The 26,461-nt window shown below is 40.9% G+C and overlaps 1 protein-coding gene across 1 annotated transcript in view; it reads left to right on the top strand.

Annotated features, from left to right (window-relative positions):
* Positions 1 to 5,508: 5,508 nt before the first annotated feature.
* The window catches only part of DCC (DCC netrin 1 receptor), a 1,180,955-nt gene continuing 1,160,002 nt past the window's right edge, over positions 5,509 to 26,461 (top strand). Inside the window, exon 1 of the mRNA XM_082416529.1 lies at positions 5,509 to 17,631. Within this exon, the coding sequence (XP_082272655.1) occupies positions 17,541 to 17,631 (91 nt within the window). The 5' untranslated portion in view covers positions 5,509 to 17,540. The remainder of the gene's footprint in view (positions 17,632 to 26,461) is intronic.

Genomic DNA, 26,461 nt, shown 5'->3' with positions numbered 1-26,461 from the left:
GTTGCAGAATGTCCTTTGGGGGACAAAATTACATGTATTTGAGAACTTCTTTGTTAGTGCAGGAGATCCTGCCGGGAACACTCATGAAGAGGGATATAGCCCCAGAAGATGCTGAGACCACACGCAGTGGCCCCCAAGGAAGAGATCTCACTCCTGTTGCGTGCGCATGCAACAGCCTGCCTCAAAGTCTCAGAAATAGAAGGGCCACTCTGTACTTAGTGTGTGAACAACGTCTTTATAAAATAACCACTCATCAGAATAATGCAGAGCACCTCAAAATGGGTTTGCACTTCAGACTCTTAATAAATAAAAGCGATACAAGATTACTTGTCTGAAGCCCACTGTTATAGACCATGCGAATGAAAAGCTCTGGACGTTAGGAATCAAGCAAAATGGAATTTTTCTTCAAGTGTGTGCTGGTGGCGCATTACTCACCCAGCCCTGGGAGCTCTCAGAGACCAGCCCTTGTTTAATCTGAGCCTCCACACTCCACTTACATCTTCTCCCTGCTTCCGTCACATGTAGGAACCTCTTGGTTAAAATCCATATTATACTAAAAAGAACATCTGTGAAGAACGCAAACTCAATTTACGGAATATAACTATTAAAAAAAAGTGATGGATTATTTTCTATCAAATATGCTATTGCTTATATACTCCCATGTATGCTACAAACTTAACATTTTTTAACACTATAATTTTTATTAAGACTCTAATTTTACCTTACAAAGCCTCTTCATGTATATTATAGTCTTTAACCCTAACAGCAGTATTTAAGGGAAAATCATTTCAAAGAGAATGAGTAATTATTTGAGATAACCCCATCAGTAACAAACACCATTTCTCCAACTAGGTCCTCTAAAGCAAAATCCATGTCCTTTCCACATTACGTTTTCTTTGAAATAAAGCATGTGTGATTTTTTTCAACAATATCGCCATTGTTTATAACTTTGGGAACTACCTTTGGAGATTGCTTTCAGAGCCTGTGGCAACCTAGAAGCTACATCTAGGGAATGAGAACTATGCCTGTCTCCCTAAATCATTTATTCATCTACTTGGGAGAGTCAAAGTCAATTTTAGGTATAGTCTAGCTTCAATATCTCAGAAGTAATTTAGGATAGATTTACCAACTCAGGTGTTTTTGATCAACCAGTAAACCATTCCTTATTAAGTCCCCACTTTGGAATTCGTATAAAAGATTATGTATTTATAATTATGGAATCAGAAAAATTTAGTAGTGAGATGAGCTCCAGAGATTATTATTTAAGTCAGTGATTCCCAAACATTGGTCAGTGGTCCAGTACTAGGCTTTCTTCCTAAAATTTGAAGCTTTATAAAAGTGTAGATGCCCAAATGTCATCCCATGGAGATTATGATTCTGTACATATGGAGTAGAGCCATGAATCTTCGTTTTTAACAAACATCTCAGATGGCTCTTATGGCACTGATGTGGTCAGCTCCCTCATTTTATAAATAACCCTGCCCAGGGTCAGAAGTGGGCTCAATCCCAGATGTCTAGACTCCCAGGCTGGCTCTCCTTCTTCTACCTCAGACTGTATTTCCTTTAAGGAAATCATTCACCAGTCAGTGTGGCTTTGTGATATCTGGTTGGCTTTGTGTGTCTGCAACTCTCCAGCCACAAGAGTTGAAATCAATTAACAAAAACTTGAAGGTCTGGTCTGCCCCCAACTCTGAGAACAATTCTTTCTTAAGGAAGAGAAAATATGAAGAGCTCCAGGACAGAAGCTCTGCATGTAGTTAGTCCAACTACTAATGCATTCTTCATTTCCCATTTGGTTCTACATTCTACGTTTCACAAATTGGTTAAACCAATTTGATCTGTCAAACTCTAAAAACAATTTGATGGTTATCACAATATCATTGTGGGTTTTCCTCTATGTCTCCTCATATTTCTAAAATTTTTATTTTACATAGCTTGATACAATGTTAAAGTCTCATGGCTGTAAGAATTAGAAGATAATTCAAGAGAGCACATAACTGTATGCTGTGTATGTGTGTCTGATTCTGAAGTGTTCATGATGTAGCAACGTCTTTGTCTTCCTACATTGTAAACTCCTTGATTGCCAGCAGGAACTTGGTGCTGCATTCAATCTCGTATCCTGTGTACCATTTCACAGCATTCCTTATACACAGTAAAAGCTCATATTATATTTTTGAATGAGGGTGCCGTTTTAGAAAGTACGTCTCAGCTCCTGTTAAGCAGATATGTCCTGAGCTATTAGCAGTGCAGACCTGCTGGCAGAGCCAGGGGTGGGGCAGTCTCTCAGCCAAGAGGCTTTCCCCATAGGGGAGCTGGCAAGGCTGCACTAACTTGGCTCTTTGAAATGAATTTCACATCTTGGAATTCCATGCACTTTTAAAATGATCATGAATATGGCCTTTAACACTAATGCTGTTTATTTCTAGTTTTTCTCCATCTGGCAGGGAAATGCCATATTGTCCTGGAAAATGCTAGAGACTTGAAAAGTTGGGTCTCTGTTTTTCTAACAGCGTCCTCAGTAGCTCTCATCACAGTGAAGTATTTAAATATCAACAACAAACAAACAAACACACTGCTGCTGACCTTTTAGGAGAAGGATGGAGCTTCTACCATAAAATATGCAGTGTTTCTTTCACCTGTGCCTTTGCAGATGTTATTCCTTCTGCCTGGAACATTCTGCCCCTTTCCGGCCACCTGCAGTCTACTATTAAGCCCCTTATGTTCACACACACACACACACACACATTTTTTTCCTTGTTCATTGTTATGCATTATTTAGAGGCCACCTAACTCTTCCTTTCTTAGGGCAACATGCCCTGACCTTCTGGAGTCCACTTACAATGTCCCTCTTCGGTGCCTCCTCCGCACATGATACTGCCCATCAGACAGTGTTTATCACATTGAATTGCACTTGTCTATTTGTACTTTTGCTTCACCCTAAAGACTCTAAGCTCTGTAAGGGCCCATATCATGTTTAAGCTGTTCAGTATCATACCCCCAAATATCACATGCACCCAAGCTAAGATTATTTTTTCCTAAGATAGTTATCTCTTACTCTGTATTTGAAGATATTAAGGGACATTTTCTCTATTACTTGATTGTAAATAATGAAACACTTTTCAGACAAAAAAAATTAGGTCTGAGCTGATCTCAATCAATGACAGTTTTGTATGTTTAAACAGGTCACTGACATAATTCGTTTTCTTTTAAGGTGTAAAAAAAATAGCACCAGAGTTAGTAATTATTCCTGAGGCTATGACCCCAAGATTGTAAGTATTTGAGATAATCCTAAAAAAGCCTTTTAACAATCATTTTACTGAAAGCAATACCAAAAGCAGTTATGCTTTGAAGACACCATTTCTACAGTTATAGAGTGAATAGAAAAATGAAATTGCTCCAGTGCTATGGTGATGGCCACTTATGGGCCCATCTATAGATTCAAATGGCTGCATCTCAACTTAATAGAATGAGAACAATGATGTGCTCTGAAAAACGGTGGTAAACATGAGTGAGAATTGACTCCCCTGAATCAAATACACAGACACTGATGTTAGGAATGCATGTGAAGAGTATAAACACAATTGCTACAACGTGAGAGTGGAAAAGATTATTTGTAAGTGAATGTATCATTTATCCTTTGTGTCATTTAAAATATGCTTGTGTGTCCAAAATAACAGATTATATAGGTGGAATTTAACTATTTTATTGACATCCCTAAAAGTTGTTTTTATATTCACGTTAGCCAAAATAAGTCATGGGGATTTTCTTATTGTAAATATGGAAGATGACTTTATGGAAATACCATATATTTGGAGAACACATGCAGGTTTGTTGTTTGTTGATTCAGTGAGCACTATATTGACCGATACAGGAAATAGGACTGTAATCTTTCCAAATATGGTGGCCATCCAAATATGGTGGCCAAATATAGACTAACTCACAATCTCTCATATTCCCCAGAAAACCCAAACCACGCAGTAGTCAGAGCCATAGCTGCTGCTTTTTGCCTCATCCTGTGCATGTCACATCCCTGTCCCCATCACCTGGGCACATGGGAAAAAGGACATTTTCCCATGTTACTCGTGAATTCATTGGTTGCAAGAAGACCCAAGCCAAGCTGAGTAAAAGGATGTGATAACTCAAGTAATTTGAAAGTTTGGGCCTGTGACCACTTTCTGCCTCAACTTTATTGGGGCTCTGAATGTGTTACCAGGACTCTGCTTTTCCCTCTCTCTCAGTTCTGTTCTCCCTCCATCCTCAGCCAGACGCCCCCCTCACATTGAAGCAAAGGGCAGCAGCCCCAGGCCTGAAGTCCTCTCGGTTCAAGTCCAATGGGAACACACAGGTCTGCTCTGCCCAGTGTCCCAGCACAGTTTCCGTGCATCTCCTCTGTCCTGGGCGGACCACAGTCACATTGCTCAGGCATCCCCGTGGCTAGGAACATACCCAAAGAGCATCCCGAAATGAGGATGAGGAAGGTTTTGCTCTTCAGAGAGAGATGGACGTTCAGCTGTCCAAAGAAGGATAAGTGGATGCATGCAGCAAAAGCAACAGGTGCCCACTCCTTTTTTATATGTTCCTGATTTTAATGGTGGTCCACATTAATTGTGTATCGTTCCGAACAATGAGAAGGAAAAAAAAAGTACCACTCACAGCCTCATCTCTCAGGGAGCTCTATGAATAGCATTTTTCCATGCCTCATCCTAATTCTGTTCTCTTTACATAATTTCTATTTAGTGGCAATCAGATATAGTCATAGATTCTGTCTTTTTACTTACATAATAAGAATTTTACCACAGAGTGAATAACCTTTCATAAACAATTTTGATGGCTGCATTAAAAAGCATCCCATTTTCTGTAACCATTTCCGTTTTTCTTGTGTGGATCGGCCCACCTGTACTGAATCTCAGAGGTCGATCTCTGTCTTCCTGTCCTCTGTTCAATCTTTGGTGATGAGTTTGACCTCTACATATTTACTGGGACTGCACTGAGGTTTAGTCCAGCTGCCCAGACTTGATGCCAGGACACAACTGCGGCACAGTATGCTGTGCTAGGGCCGTTCTTTCCACGTTGGGCTGTTGTTGGTCTGTCACCTGTTTGCTGAGACAAGATAAAAATGTGGTTGGGCCCCTGGATCCCAGATCATCAGATGCTGTCATTCCACAGCCACTGTGGGCAATAGCAGTGTGTTCATTCCTTCAAAAATACACACTGAGGGGCTTCCCTGGTGGTGCAGTGGTTGAGAGTCTGCCTGCCAATGCAGGGGACACGGGTTCGAGCCCTGGTCTGGGAAGATCCCACATGCCACGGAGCAACTGGGCCCGTGAGCCACAATTACTGAGCCTGTGCGTCTGGAGCCTGTGCTCCGCAACATGAGAGGCCACGACAGTGAAAGGCCTGCGCATCGCGATGAAGAGTGGCCCCCGCTCACCGCAACTAGAGAAAGTCCTGGCACAGAAGCGAAGACCCAACACAGCCATAAATAAATAAATAAATAAATAAATAAATAAATAAATAATTTAAAAAAACAACAAACAAAAATACACACTGAGCACTTGTTATGGGCCAGTCATTATACCAGTGCTGGAATAACAATGCGAGCGAAAACCTGGATCTTCATCTTGCTCACAGTCTAGTGAGAAAGACTGACATTAGTCAACATTAAATACAAAACGATCACTTCGGTAAGTTCAGTGAAGAAGAGGGACATGGGCTATGAGTGGCTCTCATAGGGGCATTTGATCTACTCTGTGATGGTTTTTCTGAGGAAGTAATGATTGAATTGAGATCTGAGGGCTAAGTGAGAAAAAGTGATGGGGTAGAGAACATAATTCGAGAACACAGAAGAGTCTCCTGATCCCTTGACTTTCTGCCTTAAATTTATATTCCTGTGGCACTTCTGTAGGCAAGGCAGTCAAAGGAGGCTTCCCTGAGAAAGTGGTGTTTGAGCAGAGACCTAAAGAGTTTGGGGAGAAAGCCCCCAGATTCTGGGGAGCAGTGTCTCAGAGAGAGGAAATGCGTGCAAAGTCCCTGAGGTGGCAGGGTGCCCATGTGTCCCAGGAACAGCAGGAGGCCAGCGACTGGAGCCCTGGACTTACTGAAGGGGCACCTAGGAGGCAGCGTCAGACAGTGAAGGAAAAGGGAAATGTGGGTTCTTCGGGTCTTTTGAGTCAGGCGGAACTGAATTTGAGTGAGATGAATAGATGTAGACCCACAGAAAGGTTTTTTTATTTTATTTTATTTTTTTTTAACATCTTTATTGGAGTATAATTGCTTTACAGTGGTGTGTTAGTTTCTGCTGTATAACAAGGTGAATCAGCTATACACATACACATGTCCCCATATCTCCTCCCTCTTGCGTCTCCCTCCCACCCTCCCTATCCCACCCCTCCAGGTGGTCACAAAGCACAGAGCTGATCTCCCTGTGCTATGCGGTTGCTTCCCACTAGCTATCTATTTTACATTTGGTAGTGTATATATGTCCATGCCACTCTCACACTTTGTCACATCTAACCCTTCCCCCTCCCCATATCCTCAAGTCCATTCTCTAGTAGGTCTGTGTCTTTATTCCCGTCTTGCCACTAGGTTCTTCATGACCTTTTTTTTTTTTTCCCTTAGATTCCATATATATGTGTTAGCATACTGTATTTGTTTTTCTCTTTCTGACTTACTTCACTCTGTATGACAGACTCTAACTCCATCCACCTCACTACAAATAACTCCATTTCGTTTCTTTTTATGGCTGAGTAATATTCCATTGTATATATGTGCCACCTCTTCTTTATCCATTCATTTGAGCAGGGTGACTTGGTCTGACTTATATTTAAAAGAAGCGGTCTGGCTGTGTTGAGAAGAGCTTGTATAGAGTGTAAACTGCAAGCACAGTGGTGCTCAGAGCATATTTATGTCTTTATTTTGCAGAGAGGAAATGGAGGCTCAGAGATTTAAACCTGACTGAAGTCTTTCAGTGCCTAGATTCGAGCTGAACTTAAGTGTAGCTGATCCCTAAGTCCATCCCCTTTCTACCCTCCTGGAATACTGTATATGTGTGTGGGGAGGTGGAAGGGGCATATTCATTGGAAAAGAGAGATCAGACAATACTTGAAATTTGGACCTTTTTTTTTTTAACTTTTTCACTTAAGATGTTATAAAGTCTCATGATTTATTTTTTTCTACAGCATAATTCTTAAGGCCTATACCTTAGTTCATTGAATAGATGTACTGTCTTCAGGTAACCCATCTCCTATTATTATTATTTTTTAAATTGAAAACCTAAGAAAATATTGGCATCAAAAATGTTTCCATCTTTTTCAGGGAAAAGGTCAAATATCCCAAGGAAAATATTTTACAGCATTTTTTCCTTCCGATGACAAGTTGATAGGTGAAAAAATACTTTAAACTCTAATGCTGCATTGGCCTTTTTATTTTAAATTACTTAAAACCATGTCTAAAAAAATCACATTTTCACATTTTGTGAAATAAGCATGAAAGTACCCCACACTACTAGTTAAGAAGATTTGGAGATACAGTCCATAGTTCATGATGAAAGGCAATATTGTGTGTAGAAGTTAAAGTGCCTGTGTTTTCGTATGTTAGTTAAAAAAAAATCAGTGGACAAATGTTCCTTCCTCACCCTCTGGAAGGTTAGATTTTAATGTTTTCATTGGTTTTGAGGATGATGATACTATACATTTTTCAATTCTCCTTTGTCCTATAGCCGCTTAGGAGTGTAATTTCTCGCCTGTTGTCTTATCTGTTACTTTTCCTGGACTTTATGGGGCCCAGCCTTTCTTTTCTGGCTTTCAGGGCCCCCTTGCCTCCTTTACCACTGCACTCAAAGAAATGAACTTGTTTCCTTCTCCTTTTTCTTAAGAGCTCTCAGTGCTGGGTACTTGAGAGAGCCCACATTGCATAAGAAGAGACACCACAGGTTTTCTCATGGATCAAGGCCAGCAGTTGGTCCTTCTGCAATACTTCACATGGTGGAAGTAGAAACAGGAAATTATTCAATTAAACCTCTGTAGCGTACCACTGTAGCAACAAATAGGCTATTTCTGCAGCCATTTTACCAGCCTCAGAAGGAGAATTCCCTCAGTTCGGGGGAATAGAGTTGTACCAAAGTACCAATTTTCAAGAGTATTCAACTGCAAAAATGACACTTTTCTACTTGTAAAAGAACTTGCTTTTGCTCTTTTCTGAGATGGAAAGTTCCTTTCCCATTTTGGAGATCGTTAAGGCTTTTTCCTCCATTGCCATGGGTTATTATAGAAAAAACTACCCATGTTTCCGAAGATACCTTGTCGAAGAGATGATTGAGATGGAGCCAGCTATGCCCTCCCTGTGGGCAGCCATCTAGGGGCTGGAGACTATTGGTTGGGAGGATGTGAAGAACATGCATCCCAGTTTGTAATGTTCAGACATCACAGCCATTTGGAGAAGTTTGCCATAGAGCGTTTTGCGCCAACATCTCCCAGAGCCGAGGGTGAATTCCCTCATCACTTCCCATAGCACAGCATTACCAGAACTTGTTCCGGGCACTGTCTTCTTGAGTTATTTAGCTAGGATTTTTACAATACATGAGATAGCCAAAGATACAACCCATACCCAAGGAAGGCCTTGTTCTCTACAGAGAAGAAATGGTGCTCTCTAAGGAGCTGACTGTTATGGCGGCCTTACTTCCTGGTACACAGCTGGGAGGCAGCACACCCAGTGCGGGGGGCCTGGGTGTCCTCGGGGTAGGGCCCGCTCCAGTTTGAGCTCTTATACTTATTAACTGTGTGATGTTGGGCTGCCAGTTTTAACTTGCGTAGTTTTCGGCTCCTCATCTGTGAATGGGAAGAGCAGTACATCACAAGGTTCTTACGAGGATTAAGTGAGATAACATTTAAAGTGCCTGGACTAAAGCCTGGCACATAATAGGCATATAAGTGATGGCTGCGTGCTCCTCTTCCCATCCACGTGAAATCCAGCCTCTTCCCAGAAAGGCACACGTTCTTTTTTTTTTTTTTTTTTTAATTAATTTATTTTTGGCTGTGTTGGGTCTTCGTTTCTGTGCAACGGCTTTCTCTAGTTGCGGCGAGTGGGGGCCACTTTTCATCGCGGTGCGCGGACCTCTCACTGTCGCGGCCTCTCTTTTTGTGGAGCACAGGCTCCAGACGCGCAGGCTCAGTAGTTGTGGCTCACGGGCCCAGTTGCTCCACGGCATGTGGGATCTTCCCAGACCAGGGCTCGAACCTGTGTTCCCTGCATTGGCAGGCAGATTCTCAACCACTGCGCCACCAGGGAAACCCTGGCACACATTCTTATTCCCCTGACATGACCATAAAATGCCGTTTGTTTTGTTTTTCTATTCAGGCTATATAAAGTCTATTTGGACTTTAACCACTTGTAATAGTTTCCAAATTATTAAATATATATCAAATATTATATTATTACAGTAATACATTCTATTAATGTAAAATTAATGTGGATTAATACAATGTTAAATATATAAATATATGTACTTACTGGGACTCATACTAACTTTAATTCTAAACTCAGTGGGAAGTGCCCACATTTATAGGATAAAGGAAGAAGTAATTTAAAAAGTAAAGAGGGAGGGCATACGACTTTGGATTAAAGCTCCCTCTGAACAGGGAACCCCCCTGGGTGTACTGTTGGGCGCAGAGCAGAGTGGTACTTAACCACCCTAGCTTGGGTATGCCATTGTGTCTAATGTGGTGTCATATGACACTTGATTTTTCAATGAATGCATCATACAGTTTTTTCCTAACAAGCTTACCGTCAATTGAGATGCTCTTTTTTTTTTTTTTTTTCCACTCAGTTGAAATCAAATCCCTTCTTTCCAATTCTTTATTTATGGAATTGGATTTTTTTTGGGGGGAGGGGTGTGTGGAGTTGGAGTACAATCCTTTACAAGTATTCTTTTTCATTTTCATATTTTAGATGAATTTCATTGTCTTATCCTGCTGAGATCATTTTGAATTTTAAATTCGTCCACAAGTATATTAGTTATTCCTTCCAGTTTTATGTCACCAGTTAATTTGTTAAGCACGTTAATATTTCTATCCCAAGTATCAATTAAAAACATTTGCTATGGGGGCAAAGGGAAGCAGAGCCCTATGGTAAGTTACCGGAGAACAGCCTCCAAAATGGGCATGAATTAGCATTGACCAAATAATACAACACCTCGGTAATAGTTACTATGGATTTACCACACCGTATTATTGTTTAGGTCAGATTTTAATTTAGGGATTTGACAACAACGTCATGAGTACGTGGTAAAAGCCCTCACTGCAATCCAGGTATGATTTGTCTGTGACATTTTCCAGCTGCTTCAATCTGTAATAATTTATTCTAAGTGAACCCATGTTGGGTCCTAGTGATCTTACATCCTTTCCTAAGTATTTATAGATCATATATTTAATCATTAATTGTTGTCTCCTGCCTGGAACTGATTTCCAGCTCACTTTCATGTAAATCAAGGAAACTTGGCTATTTCCTCTCCTATTCTTTAAAGATTAGAAAAAGTGACCCAGCCATGTCTTTTTGCAAGTAATTTTTGCACTTTAGAAAATATCTGAAACCAGAAATTCTGGGTATTTTTAGCTCATAAGCCCTCTAGGGCTCTGTCCTTATTGGGGATTCTTCTCCTACTGTGCCCCTACTCAAATTATCTTGTCCTATCAGGCTGATTTAATTTCATTTTCCAGAACTTTACACATCCATAATCTCCTCAAATCCTTTGTTTGGTTAATAGTCCCATTGGAGTCCTATTACTTTGAAGAAGTTATCTCTGACCACCTCATTTCCCCCTTCATCTAAATTACTGCAGTATTTTTTTTTTTTTTTGCTATTACATGCATAAAGTTTTAAATTCTAGGCCATAAAATATGTCTAACTTCTTTGTTTAGATAGGACGTTGCTTGAAAGCAAGAACTCTTTCTTGTCCTTCCTTTTAACCACTAAGTTATCTATCCAGTGAGTGTTGAGAAAGGTTTGCTGACTAATAATAACAACAAAACCTTCTTTTCATTGTTCATATCATCACACACTTGGAGTTAGACTTCTGATGGCCTCTACCTCTGCCAGTCAAAAATTAGTTGCAAAGCTGAAACCGAATAAAACCCATACATTTCATGGTAGGAGAATGTACTTAATAAAGAGCAACTGTTTTTAATTGGTTTAGTTAGGATTCTTTATGTTATAAAAGGTAGGCATCCTCCTTAACCTGAATTAAATAATAAAAGAATTAATTGTCTCCTGTAACTGAGAAATCCAAAGTCCAGGCCGGCTTCACACAAAATGACTTATTCCAGTATCACCAAGAATTCACTTTCTTTCCAGCTTTTCCCTCTAATTTGACAGTTTCAGCTCATTTTCTATATTATTTTCTATTGCTGCTCTAACAAGTCACTACACAATTAGTTTCTTAAAACAACACACATTTCTTATCTTATGGTTCTGGAGGTCAAAATTCTGTAAATGGGTCTTATACTGCTACAATTAAGGTATCCAGAGGGTTGTAATCTTCCTGGAGGCTCTAGGGGAGAATCCCTTTCTTACTTTTTCCAGTGCTGGGGCTACTTGCATTCCAGGCAGACCTCTACGCTGTAAGAGGATAAATTTGTGTTGCTTAAGCCACTAAATTTGCTGTGTGTGTGTGTGTGTGTATGTACAGTTTTACAGGGCTAAAGTCAAGGTGTCGGTAGAGCTTTATTCCTTCTGCAGGATCCAGGGGAGAGTCTGGTTTTTGGCATCTTCATCTTTCAGAGGCCACATTCCTTGGCCCATGATCCTTTATAGTAATGGCATCACTCTGCCCTGACCACCTGCTTTCCTCATCACATCTCCTTCTCTATGATTTTATGCCTCCCTCTTCCATTTTCTCAGAACCCTTGTGATACATTGGGTTCACTGGGATAATCCAGGATAATCTCTCTGACTCATGATCCTTAATTTTGTCACATCTGAAAACCCATTTTTCCATGTAAGGTAACATATTCACAGGTTCCAGGGATTAGGATGTGGGTATCTTTGGAGGAGAGAGGAGGGAAATTGTTCCATCTACCACAGGTTCCTCATAGGGATCTGATGGAAGTGCCAAGATTTCTCCTAAATTAGTACCTCTATTAAAGCTCATTTATATATGTATATTTTTTATTGAAGTATAGTTGATTTACAGTGTTGTGTTAGTTTCTGGCGTATAGCAAAGTGTTTCAGTTATACATATATATACATATTATTTTTTATATTCTTTTCCATTATGGTTTATTACAGGATATTGAATCTAGTTCCCTATGCTATATAGTAGGACCTTGTTGTTTATCTATTTTATCTCTATATATTATATATTATGTATCTGCTAATCCCAAACTCCTAATTTATCCCTCCCCCACTCCCTTTCCCCTTTGTTAACCATAAGTTTATTTTCTATGTCTGTGAGTCTGTTTCTGTTTCATAAATAAATTCATTTGTGCCATATTTTAAGTGATATTATCATATGATATTTGTCTTTATCTTTCTGACTTACTTCACTTAGTATGATAATCTCTAGGTCCTTCCATGTTGCTGCAAATGGCATTATTTCATTCTTTTTTAATGGCTGAGTAGTATCCCATTGTGCATATATGTATCACATCTTCTTTATCCATTCATTTGTCCGTGGACATTTAGATTACTTCCATGTCTTGGCTATTGTAAATAGTGCTGCTATGAGCACTGGGGTGCATGCATCTTTTCAAATTATAGTTTTGTCTTGATATATGCCCAGGATTGGGATTTCAGGATCATATAGTAGCTCTATTTTTAGTTTTTAAAGAAATCTCCATGTTGTTCTCCAGAGTGGCTGCACTAATTTACATTCCCACCAACAGTGTAAGAGGGTTTCCTTTTCTCCACACCCTCTCCAGCATTTGTTATTTGTAGACTTTTTAATGATGGTCATTCTGACCAGTGTAAGGTGGCACCTCATTGTAGTTTTGATTTGTGTTTCTCTAACAATTTAAGCTCATATATTTTCATGATCTAGAGGGAAGAAAGGTTTCTCCTAGCAGTACCCCCAGGAGAGACAGAGAGCTTCTCATTCCTTGAAGCCTCAGAAATGACTACTTTGCTCTGACTGGCTGATGGGCTCAGCTTTGATTTTTATCATCTTGATCAGGAAGATAGTCTCCTCTGCAAGACTAAAGGGACTTAGGATCCACTTCTTCAACTTTGTAGTTGATAATGTGGAAGAGTAGTAGCAAAATGTGGGAGTGGTTACCAGAATAAGGAAGAATGGATTCTGAGCAAAAACGAAAGCAAACAAAAACCAAAATAACCAACAAATGTCAACTAAAATACATCCCTTCACCCCATGACTGTAAATTAGCCAAGGGCAATGACCATGTCTTATCGATAGTTGTATATTCTATATAGATATTACATAGCCCAAAATCTCTAGTATAATAATTGGTGTTCTTAAATAAGTGACTAAATGGTGAATTATTACATTGTCATGTTCACATGATTTGACTCGTAGTATAGTCAAATTCATAGCCTAACAGGTACCATTGGACTAGATGATATTGTTTTGGCAAGTAAATTTCTAGGGCATGTTACAGAAAGTGTCTTTAAAGTCAGGTCATGATATAGGGAGAAGAATAGAAATAGTCTCAGATCATTAATTTTCTGAATTAAGGTAGGACAAGAAATGCAGTTCCATAATGCAGATCCTAAAAGGAATTGCATATTTTTAATCTGACTCGTCCTCTTGGGCTAATCTCAGAAAATCGTTGTTCCAGATGCCCCCCCTTTCCCAAGCACACACAAGCACACATAACTTAGGGTACATGTGTTTTGAAGAAATATAGGTACTGATTAATCTCCCTTAAGAGCACAAAAGTGTATCTGCCTATTTTATCACCAGATTAAACCCCAGAAGGGAACTCTCAGCACCAAATGTCATAAAGACTATATGAAGAGGATTCATTACACTAAACTATTACCTGTGGCTCCCATTCCTCTTCTCTTACTCTTTGATCTTTTGGTTTCCTTTTTTCCTGATAAGGAGGCTAGGTTGTAAGCGGGCCTCACACCTCTGAGAGGAGCAGTAAGGAGGTGCTATATTTCCCAAGTATAAATGGCCATGCTGTGAATCAGAAAATATTGAAGCTCTTTCCAAGAAAAGGTACCAAAATCAAGCTGGAGTCATCTGTAAGAAAAAAAAGAGGGCATATTGGGCAAGTGAGTACAAGCAACTGTCAGAAGCTAGTTGTGAAACCAACTAAGTATCTAAGAGGATGAGAATTTGATGATCTTTTTAGAAGCTCATTGGTTGGTGGGCAGATGACCTCAATGACTCAGGGTACATGAGTCAAGGACCATAGCGAAGAGTAACTTAATCACTATTTGTTCTGTTAGACTGAGCAGTGTCCATTTAAAGGGATTTGAACACCATGGACCATTTTTGGTTCCTACCCTCCCACTCTTTGTGGACATTCTTTTACTGATGAAGAGAATAGAGGACTTCATCACTCTCTCAGAAGAGATTTCAACTCTTTCCTTGTACCACACTTTGTAAACCAGTGGTTCTTTCCATCGTTTTGGCAGAGGGCATGCTTGAATTCATTTTGTGCATCTAATGAAAGCTAAATATTCCCTCCTAAGGAAAAAAGATCATGAGCACAGAAGTCAATCATTTTTCATAAAATTTCAGGTTACTTATGAAATCCCTGAAACTTGTCAGCAGGGACCTTCTAGGAAGAGTCCATGGACCCAGTTAAGGATCCTTGTTCTAGACCCTGAGCCTGTATCTCCAGTTACCTCATCCTCAGCTAAGGGAAGCTTTGAGTATTTTGAGAAACTTGGAGATCACCAAAGACTTCCATTCCATTCTAAAGGACCCATCCATCTAAATTATTTCTGGAGGTTTGATCTGGAAATCACAGGTCCTTTTTTTTTTTTTTCTTTCAATCTTTCTTTGAACTTTTAAGTTAAAAAATTACAAAAGAATTGAAAAGCTGCAAGAATGCTTAATAAACTTATTCTCTTCACTTACATTCACCAATTGTTCACTTTTGTCACATTTACTTTGTGTGTGTGTATGAATGTGTGTATACATATTTTTGCTGAACAATTTTAGAGTAAATTAAAGGTATCATAAATGTCTACCCCTAAGTGTTTCAGTATGTTTATCTTCTAAAACAACAGGATGTTATTTTATATACAATGCAAATATAAAATAGAGGAATTTTAATATCTTAGAGTACTATTATTTAATATACCACCCATATTCAAATTTTGCCAAGTGTCTTTTTTAAACTTTTTTTTTAACATCTTTATTGGAGTATAATTGCTTTACAATGGTATGTTAGTTTCTGCTATATAACAAAGTGAATCATCTATACATATACATATATCCCCATATCTCCTCCCTCTTGCGGCTCCCTCCCACCCTCCCTATCCTACCCCTCTAGGTGGTCACAAAGCACGGAACTGATCTCCCTGTGCTATGCGGCTGCTTCTCAGTAGCTATCTATTTTACATTTGGTAGTGTCTATATGTCACAGGTTCTTCTTATCTTAACTTTTTCAAGACAGAAAGGGATGGACATGGCTAATGATCTAGAAACACTGTTGTCAAGTTCTAGTATCATGGGACTTTTCCTGCTGATGATTGTATCCTGTATTTTTCATGCTTTCCCCCCTTCTTTTGAATAGGTAGCCACATTTTCTCCTCTCATAAACTAATGAGTGTGAGATGGTGATAAGAAAGTTTGGGGAAGAGAGAGAAAGAGTGAATAGACAATGTAATGCAGTGGGGAATGGAGAGAACCTACAGCTGAACAGCTCCGTAAAAGACAGAACTTTTTACCAGAGTGGCATTTCTATTTTTCGTCCTTTGTGGCCAAGTTCACTCCTTTGTAAGTTCACTTATTCAGCAAAAATCTGTTGGCATGTGCAGTATTCCGAGTCTTTTGCTAGATCTGTGAGGGGTTCAAAGGTGAATGACATACAATCCCTCTTCTCAAAGGAGCTTGAGGTCCTGCAGTAGAGATAAGATGTGCAAGGAAAGTCAGCTTAAAGCAGTTTCCTGAAAGGGTTCCACTGTGCACCCTTCCTGAATTTCCTCCTGTGTGTGTTTGCTTCATTTCATGTCTCGGGGACTGGGGAAGCCCCTCTCTTGTTCTCCCAGAGCACCTCCTCATTACACAGACCATCATATTTATTAAGATATTTTATAATTATCTATTTACGCCTCTCTCCCAGCAGATCACCAACCCCTGGAGGACAGAATCTGAGTCTTATTAAACTTCACATTTATATTTCCTGGAAGCTAACAGGGTACCTGGAGCATGGTAAATGCTTTAAAATTGGTTGAATAAAGCACTGAATCCTGTCTAGAGAAGAGAGAACACAGGTGAAATAAGACATCCTACAAAAAGAGGACCCTGGCTGTTATGTCAGGAAATAGCAGTCTGTATTTGTCCCTTGTGTTTCTGGACCTCAGTTTCCCACCTGTCCTAGAAGGAGTTGGATTAAGTGATTCTTCCAGATGAAAAATTCAGTAATGCTGAAGGCAGAGAAGGAAGGAAACACCCTACCCATCTGACCCAGCCTAAATACCCGCCTCAATTTTACAGTCAAAAATAAATTCCCTAAGATTGAGTGTCAAAAGAAATGGCAGCAAACCCCCCAGACACTTACAGTATTTGCCAGATCCATTGACAAAAGTGACTTCCCACGCTTTGCCCACAGAGGGCATCCCTGCTCATTGATATGTAGACCAGGCGAATGCAGCTGCTGGAAGCCTCCCCCGACCGCTCTTTTTTTCTTCGCAGGCATCTCTCTGCCCCCACCCCCTTTCCCGTGGAATCTTTGCCTGATCCAGTCCGTTTTCCTCCGGTCTCCACATTTTCCCTTCCAGCCCTCCACTTCTCCGGATCAATCGATAGTACGGCTCCAACTCCCAGCTCACACACCGCTGGCGGACGCCCCAGTAACAAGTGAGAGCGCTCCACCCCGCAGCGCCCTGCCTCTCGTCCCCAGGTCCCCCTCGGCTCTTGGAGGAAAACCAAACAGCATCCCCAGGTTTTGCGCACGGATTTTTCTCTTCAACTCTACCCAGCCTCAATCTTTTGATGCACAGCCCAACCACAGGGATTGCTTTCTGTCTCCTCTTGGTCCCTCCTGGATATTCTGTTTATTGATGTTTCGCAAGCCCCGTGGAGAGCTGTCTTCCCTCCTCTTGTTCCCTCTGTTTCCTTGAGTTAGTTTTCCGAGGTTTTACCGGGGCTCGAGATCTCTTGGACCGAATGGAACTTTTTGCTGCCCCTTTTTGCTGCTGATTCTGTCAGTGGACGAGGAAAAAGGCTTCGGAGGCAGAAGAGGCGCAGGGGAGGTGGAGAAAGAGGTGGAGGAAGAGGACGAGGAGGAGGAGGAGGAGGAAGCCGAAGGGGCTCGGCGCGTGTGTGTGCATGTGTGCACGCGTGTGTGAGTGCATGTGTGTGAGTGTTGCGACTGCCCAGGACCCCCGGCCCCGAAGGTGTTGGCTGAAATATGGAGAATAGTCTTGGATGTGTTTGGGTACCCAAGCTGGCTTTTGTACTCTTCGGAGCTACCCTGCTCAGCGCACGTCTCCAAGTCACCGGTAAGAGGTTCTTTCCTTTCTTCTCTTCGCACCCGCCCCCCCCCACCCCCTTTCCTTCTCCTCATCTCCTTTGGCGAGTAGTAGAATTGGGATAGAGGGAGAAAGGGCAAGATGTTCAGCGCTCCCTCTGTCCCCCATTTCCTCACCGATGATAAAAGATGGGAAGACTTTTTTTTTCCCTGGGGGTAGAGGATGTTGGCAGCTGGGGAAAGGGGGTGCCCCTTGGCTTTTTAACAAATCTGGTGCTTCTCACATCTTTGCTTTTGCAAATACTTGCATTGGTTTGGAGAGCTGGCGGGCTGGGGCAGGGAGGAAGCAGGTGATGGGGATGTCTTGAAAGGAACTGGGTTGGATCCTTAAAGCCTCGCAAAGCTGCGGAGGAGGGGAATTGGGGCCACAGGGCCAAGTGGAGGAGGTCCTCCAGGGGGGCTTTGAGGGAGTCTGTGCGGAATGTAGATGGTGGGGCTGAGTCGTTTGTATGTGACGCATCTCTGGTTTGGCTTTTTAGACTTGCTGATTGAGAATTCGAGAAAGGGACGCTAATGTGTTTTGGTACTTTGGAGGAGGGGACGGTGGGGCCGAAGGAGGCCGCAGAGTTGCCAGGAGGAAGGAGGCGTGTTTTGTTTTATTTTATTTTTTAACAGTGAATGCAGCTCTCAAGCTAAGTCTCCAGGACATTTCCAAACTCCAAATGATTGCTGTTCTGGGGAACCAGCCCCCTGGCCCTGGTACTTGGCAAGCGCAGTTCCTAATTAAAAAATGGCAAACCTGTTTGGGTACTGGATTGGGTTAGAGCAGGAAAAAGAGGGGTCGGAGGGTTGCTCAGGGCTGCGGCAGTCTGCGAATATGGAGCTGGAGGTTTCGACGGCCAGAAGAAGAAGAAGAATTTAAAAAAGAACAAAATGATTCATTATAACAGTCTGCTGGTTTTGCCGGCCTCGCCACAAGTGTAGACGGACACTAGGGTATAGGGAGTGGGCCCGGCGGGGAAGAAGGGGAGAGCATTCAAATCCCTTCGGAAATGACCTTTCCCCAAATCCCAGAGAAAAGGAGCGTCTGGCAGGGGCCAGGCGTTGGGTGGGAACACCCCAACCTGTGGCTTGGAAATGAACAGGGAACAGAATGTAAACCGCGTCCAAGCGCCCAGCCCCCAGCCTCTCGGGAGCCTGAGGCTCCGGCTTTCTTGTTGCTGCTAAGTGCTGCGCGGTCCAGGGTTGCGAGCGCCCGCGGAGAATGTGCCTCTCGGGTGGCTAGGGATTCAGACACTCAAGCGCGAGGCTCCCCAAATTTTTGACGTGGCCGAACAGGAGCAGGGATCTGCGCATCTACAGCGACCCGACCCTTCACCTTCCTTTGGCCTGACAGAGCGAGCACGAGCCAGCGAGAGGGGGGGGTGTGTGTGTGTGCGCGTTCCGGCGCGGTGCACGCGTATCACCATTCGCTCCCCCAGCAGCCCGTGCTCCCTCCCTCCGTCTCAGGCTGGTCTCCTCCTCCGGGCTCCTCTCTCCCGGAGCTTTGTCCTCAGCAATTACTCCCAGAAGGTGGGCGGGGGACTGTCCCTGCAGTAAAGCAGTAACGAAAGGTGTCTTTAAAAGAAGGCGCACCCTCCTTCCGCACAGATTGACTTGTGCTCTCGGGCAGTTTGGTGGAAGGCCAAGGAGGACAGAGGGCAAGTTCAGCGGGGCATCCTCGCTGGGTAGAAAGTCTGTGGAGCCAGGCCTGAAATGCGTGGGCTGAAAATATTGCATTAGACAAGGAAGGTGTGCAGAAATGGGCGATGACCTTTTGTCAGTTACACTAAAATATTTTAAAGCCGTTTCCCAACTGTCCTTGGCGAAGGGTGGGGATAAATGAATGGAGATGGGTTTCTATGTGTTTTACTAATATCTAAATTAATTAAATATCCCCCTTCCCACTTACTTAAGTTTCTTGTCCAGAAAGTTAGGACCATATATTACTTTATTTTAATTAACTCCTCAACGGACAAGTCTATGATTGAAAAGGCAGACAAAAAGATACATATACAAGGGAAATGCCTGTGGATAGGCTTGTGGGTCTAAATCTTTAAGCTCCTCTATACTTCTAAATCCACTTGTGTTATTTGCAAATGTGATGTAGTTTGCGCCAGTCCCAGGAAAGTGGATGGTGCAGTTTTGAGATATTGCTAATTCAGATCACTCTGATCTTTGCTCCTTAATCTGTTTCTCCTCTTTCTCTTAGTAGCAATTTCCCCTCTTCAGGGACATGGCAGGGAATTGATGATGAGGAAAGCACAGTTCACTCTATGAGAGGACCAGTAGGAGGTGCCCTTAATAAGGCCAAGTGTCTAGTTTACCGGCAGTGAAATTCCCATTCAGCAGGATGTTTTTAAAGACTTTGTTGATTGGTGACAAAGGATTATGGAGACAAGTACAATAGCACTGGCTATTTTCCCACTTCCTAGATAAAGTCTGAAACTGCTGTAGATTTTTGTGAAATCATTAGGACATAACAAAGGGCATCCCTGGACAGTGTTGGCGTAGGATGGGGAAGTGAAGCTGGAGGAGGCAGCTAGTGGCTTTTTAGTTGGCTTTTGTAAGATGCTGTCTTCTTATATATTTGACTTGAGCCCCAAGCAAAGGCACTAAGTAGAGTCCTGGCATCTCAGAAGAGATGAAAATTTTCGATGGTAATGAATGCAATCGCAAGTATACATGTTAATTTTAATTGATTCTTCATATATATGTTTGGGTTACGTTCGATTAAAAACATCAGTGCGCGTTTATGTCGTCGGGACATGGTGAGATGAGGCTTGCTACCTCCCCTATCCACATCGTTCTCATCTCCCGCAACCAAAGCAGATCCGATGCCCCAGATCTGGCTTTGCTGTTGAGTGGAGCATGGCAGGACCTGAGGGCTCCTGGGCAGACCGGCTGTCCACTCCTCTGTGAGTGCTGCGGTATAAATCACCAGGGACCTGTCACAGCATCCACCTCCCACATGGCAGCCTTGCCCTCTGAGTTATGAAGCATGTGAAACAGCCACCACATGTGTTATATGTGCATATATTAGGCTTAGTGCATTTGCTTTAATGTTCTTAAGAGCTGGGCTGGCTTGAGCTGCTCATAGGCATTTTTTTTTTTTTTTTTTTTTTCTGGGGAGAGATTTATAACTTCCCAGTGTGTATGACTTACATTTATTCTTGGGCAAGTTAACCTTTTAGCAAACTTCCTTATTGTTTTCACTGAAGAGGAAGAGCTTTAATCCTATCTGAATTCTTCAATGAGCCCTGCTGGAAGTTTCTCCCGGAGTACAGGATATTTACAGGCTGTAGTACGATTTTCTCAGCCAATGGGGAGCTTGATGAGATTTGAGGAGGTGATTTTTGGGTGGAAGGGGATATTTTTACTTGCTTCTGGAGAGGGAAAAGATGACACTGCATCTTCCAAGGGAATTCTAGCACTCTAGTTATCCTCAAAAGCATCTTTTATGAGAGGAAAGATTTCTTCCTCTCTGGCTTACATTTCTTCTTTCGTTCAATAGTTTGAAATTCTTCAAATGCATATGATTTGCTCCTAGAATGTTTCCTGCTGTATGTAGTGGGGTCATCTAGTACTATCTTTCTCCTTTGGAAACAAGCTCTGTTTTCAATCTTAACTTCTCAACGAAAACACTTTTTATCTTTAGGTGATGCTTCATGTACATAGGTAGTGCTGAATTTCTGAACAGAATATTTCTTTCCATGGAAGACTGGGCCCCGAGATTACAATTTAAAGCAAATATTCTTACTTTTTCTTCGGAAAATTTGCCATCTGAAACTTTGCTTGTGAAATTTCTTTTTCCTCATACTTCTGCCAAACAAAGTAATTCTATGAGGAAAGGATGCAGTTGTTTCTGGCATTTGCTTATATTAAAAGCCAATCATATACAAGGAAGAGAGCATTTTCACCCTCCGTGCCACCTCCCCAAATGTATGACTTCGGGGGGGGAATTGAGCTAGTGCTAAATACATAAAGATGCTTCTGGAAACCAGTGTGCTATTTCACTGGTGAGTGAGCTCTTCTGGCCTGGCTATGGATCTCCCCACTTTCCAAAGATATGGCCTGTATTGCGCTCAGAAACTTGCACTGACTTAGGAACACATTGCTGTATTTTGGTATTTGTTACACAGCTACTAGCTCAAATGATCAATTTTTGATGGAGTAACCTACCTTAGATGATAATCTCTTACATGAACTGTATACGCAAATTTTGGGAAACCTTTGTTTTGCCTGAGTAAAAGGAATAATGACATAAGCCTGCCAAGGATTACTTGATTAATTAACTGAAGATAAAATGTCACTTGGTTCTGGAAACATACCGTAACCCCTAAAGTGGAGTGTTAAATACTATGCACATTTACAATTCATAAAACATAAATGTGGAATCTTCTTCTTTTTTCTCTGTTTCTTTATTATGATACTCAAGAGGAGGATTGAAGAGTTTCGTGAATTGTCGCAACAGTTATACCTTAATGAATTGTAGCCTGGGATCTCACTAAGTCTTGATTGAAACACACTGAATTAAATATCAACATGATGCCCGATGAACTGTTCTGCAGCCTGCTTGCTTCTCTCCAGCCTATCTCTACAGAATTATAGCTCTAATCTCTGAACTGTATAGCATCAACTCTGCCTCCCTTCATACAACCCAGGAAAACCTTTCTCACTGTGAATCCAAGGTCCTGATCCACAGGCAATGCATTTAACATGCTGTACTACACTTTGCAAGGTCATGGGGATTTGCCTTAAAAACAAATTTTTAAATTTTCATGAGTGTTTCTTTTTTGGGAAGTTAAACTACCGGTATATTCTAAAGACAGCTAAGTGGTACTCTTACTATAGGAGACTAACTAGTGGCCTCTCAGCCAGTATCATTGAAATTTCAGAGCTCATAGAGCATTAATGGGAGGTAGAAATGACCACCAGGGGAAGGTAGATTATGCCAACCTCAGCATGCTGCTTTTTTTTCCAGGAGGATGTTACCTGCTTGGAATAATAGAACTTTAATTTTCTTCAAAGTTACTACTTTTCAGAGATCAAGGCACTTCTTAATGGGTATTATAAAATCAGTAGCATGGCACTGACCCCAAAGCATTTAAGATATTTTCCTTCAAGACAAGACCTCAAGTAAAGCAACTGTTAAACTTGTCAATTTAAAAAAAAAAAAAAAAAAAGGATGAACAGTCCAGATTATTTTCCCTGTAGGCCAATTGAAACGTGCAAGATAAAATGACATGTTACACATGCCAAGTGGGTAACAGCAAAAACTAAAATGCGGAATATTACACACCTTTATAATTGCAGCACAAAGGTAAATTACAGTGCCTTTTAGTATTCCACAGTTTGCTTCCTCCTTCAGTAGATGGTTGATTCCTTCTATTTCTCTGCTTTAGTGCTGGGCTAACACACAGAAATCTAGGTTGGCTCATTGATGATCAAAATTACTATAGTGTTTTAAAGTTCTTTGACACATGTTAGCCTGAGGTTTAAAAAACAGACCTCTTTAACTCAACTGTTAAGTAATTTTTTTTTTTTTTGGTGGTTTAGAAATGCCTGACCTTATCAATGGTACAGTTTAGAAATACATAATAGTGTGTATGATTGAATATATTTCTTCTTTTTCATTATTGATGGTGACTTGCCAATGGTTATACTAGTACATGTTGTGTTTTTATAAATAGTTTGAAACAACCATATTATTCACAGCTTTCATTTCTTGGAGGAATAGTTCAACCAGAAAACATATAAATCATCCCATATTTATTGATCATATTTTTAAAGTTTATTGTTATGACATGACCTGGATGAGGAAATTTCTCTTCTTTCCTAAATTCCGTGAGCCCAGTGCCTATAACCTACTTCTTATTTTTGTGAGGTACTTTAGCTTAATTTCACACATCCAAATTCTCTGACTTCTTGCTTGTTCAGCCATTTCACGGTTTCAAGAGAGGAAGGCCCTTTATACTACTTGTGATTATTTTGAGCGATTTAACGGGTACGCATTGCAGTTTGGAGATTTTGCTCTTGTCTTTTGCTCATCCGTTAAAGACTAGTTCTTGCCAGAAGGCTACTTTTGGGCATACCTAGGACAAAAATGTTCCACTGAATTAACTGAATCTTTATGATACAATCTAATGAAAATACCAACTCGTTAGTGTATCTTGACCTGATAAGAGAGCTTATCAATACCAACATTACTCTGGTATCTTAAATGTTCTTAAATTGGCTTTAACATTTTTATAAGAGAATAAACGAATTAAATGGTTAATATAAATGTTATTTACTCTAGTTAGTGTTCTTAGTACTGAAGTTCCTTGTTAAACACCAATATTTCCTGATTTTACTAATTTTTTAAGCCTTTAAAACTGTTTATCCACTCCCTTAGCTGCATTTTAAGTATGTAGAACATAATTTAACCTGTCCTTAAGAAGCCCCAGGCATTACTGTGGCTCACTTATTATATTATCTGATCTTATAGGGATGATTTCTGAAGATATTGACTCATGGAGGACTGTTTATTTCCCATTAAATGGCCACAGTCTATTGCTTTGTTTTCCTAAGACTTTTATTACTGATTTGTAGAATGCGATTTATCTACTTGTTTGTATCCAGCTGGAAGTTCCCCCTGTCGTAAGACTTCTTCAGAGAAGTTTTTCTCTTTTCTACTTCTGATTTGCTGAGAAGTAGGTAACTGTGTTTTGTTGAGATGTGTCTAAAGTAAAAGAGGAGATTCTAAATCAAGTCCTGAGCCCCTCACTAGCTAATTGGTTTTCACTAATGGGTTTGTAGCATTTCTGAAATCTGCTATTGCTTTGGATGCCGTTTTTCTTTATGTTTTTCCTTGTTAAATGAGGGTGTGGACTAGACAACTTCTAGTTATATTACTATTTTCAACATTATATGATTTATTTAAGTTATGAGCATACTATATATATAGTGTTGGGTATAATTAATAATAATAACATTGATCACAATAATAATTTTAATGAAACAAATAACCCATGTACCCACCTGCAGTTTTCTTAATTTTGTATTTATTAGTCCCTTGCCTTTTTATAGTTTTGCTACATATGCTTGAATCTTTAACATATGATTTTGCTTTGCCTGTACTTGACCATATAAAATAAATATAATGTGTGTATTCTTCTCTGGTATGTAATTTTGCTAAACCTTAAATATTTGAGATTCATCTGGGAGAATGCATATGGCTGCACTTCAATCACTTTCTCTGCTGTATAATATTCCATGATACTAATTAACCACACTTAATCAATCTACCATTGCTGAACTTCTGGGAAGTCAGTATTTTGCTATTGCCAATAACACTGCTATGAACATTCTTATCCATGTTCTGTGGAACAGATTTGCCACCATGTCTAGAGTGCATGTCTAGGGATGGAGTTGCTGAGTCATAGAAAGGGCATCTTTACTTTTAGGGGACAATGACAAGTTGCATTGAACTTTGCATTGACACTCCTACCAGGAGCAAAGGACAATCTTCTCTGTTCCATGTCTCCACCAGTACTTGGTATTGTCATATGTTTAATTTGCCCTCATCTGCTGGATGTGGATTAGCATCTCACTGTGGTCTTAATTTGCATTTCCCTGATTGCTAATAAGGTTGAACATTTTTTCCCATCAATTTATTGGCCATTTGTGATTTCAGCAAGGTACGTCTATGATTCTGTTTTTCCAACTGAGCAGCCATTTGCTTTGTGGCGTCAATACTATTACTGTTAGTAGTTATTCTGTTTTTCCTACTAAGCAACGTTTGCTTTTAGGTTTAGATGTGGTTGGTCATCTAACTTTTAGGAAGTTGTTGCCTGATACTGTATCATGCTTACTTTAGCCCAGACTTTCCCTAAACAGCTTTCCAGAATGAACACTTACTTTAGACTGGAAGAGAGATCCTTAGTCACTGTAGGATTGTTGATTACCTAGAGTAACTCTTGCCATGTCAGTATCCTGCTTTATCCTATTTATTATGTCTGTGCAGCATGTCACTTACAGGGAAGCTGGATCTGAGGTGCCAGGCTTAATTTGAGGTACCTTATAAATCCCCTGAATATGACAGAACTCAAAGATGACTAAATCACAGAGTTATAATGCTTGATACCAAGTATGAGTTAAAATCCTAATCTGGCACTTGAACTTGGGTATGTTTCCAATATGGTATAGTACACAGGCCCAGGATCATTGTTACATATATGACTGTGGGTTTCAAAAAAACCCATGCTTGCACAAGGGCATATGCACACCTCCCAGTTTTGGGGGGGGCGTCCCTAATTGCTTCACCCCTTCCCACGGGACAGACTAATGAAGGGCCCTGGATGGAATAAAGCCTTGGCTATGCTAGCAGTGGCTTCTCTGGGGTGTTGCCTCTGTGCCGACTCATTAGAGATGTGAGCCAAGGCTGAGACATTTAAGCAAACCCCTTGCGCCCGGAGTCCTCAATCCATTGTTCCCACATCTCTGCTCAGCCGCTTGGGATCCCGGAAGAATATAAATTAGAGAGAAAATCTGCAAAGCTGTCCTTTTCATGTCTAATGTCTGGGCAGAGCTGTTCCCTGCAGGACAGTTTCTAGTTATTTTCCCTTCTGGTTTGAGATGTCTCCAGGGATGGTTTGTTCACTGTTTCCCTTGAAACTTTTCAGCAGCATATCAGTTCTTGCTGTTAAAATTTCATCTTACAATTCATCTTAGATAGTCCTGTTCTAAACATTCCTCCTGTCACTCCTGTCACCCAGCTCCTGGTTCCTGTTTGCCCTCCTCAGTGGCATTCTGTGTCTTCTGTGCTGAAGCCTGTTAGA

The sequence above is a fragment of the Balaenoptera physalus genome (assembly GCF_965194825.1).
Source record: "Balaenoptera physalus genome assembly, chromosome: 12".
NCBI classification, from domain to species: Eukaryota; Metazoa; Chordata; class Mammalia; order Artiodactyla; family Balaenopteridae; genus Balaenoptera; species Balaenoptera physalus.
Note: the sequence above shows the minus strand (reverse complement) of the source record. Positions and strands in the feature narration are given on the sequence as shown.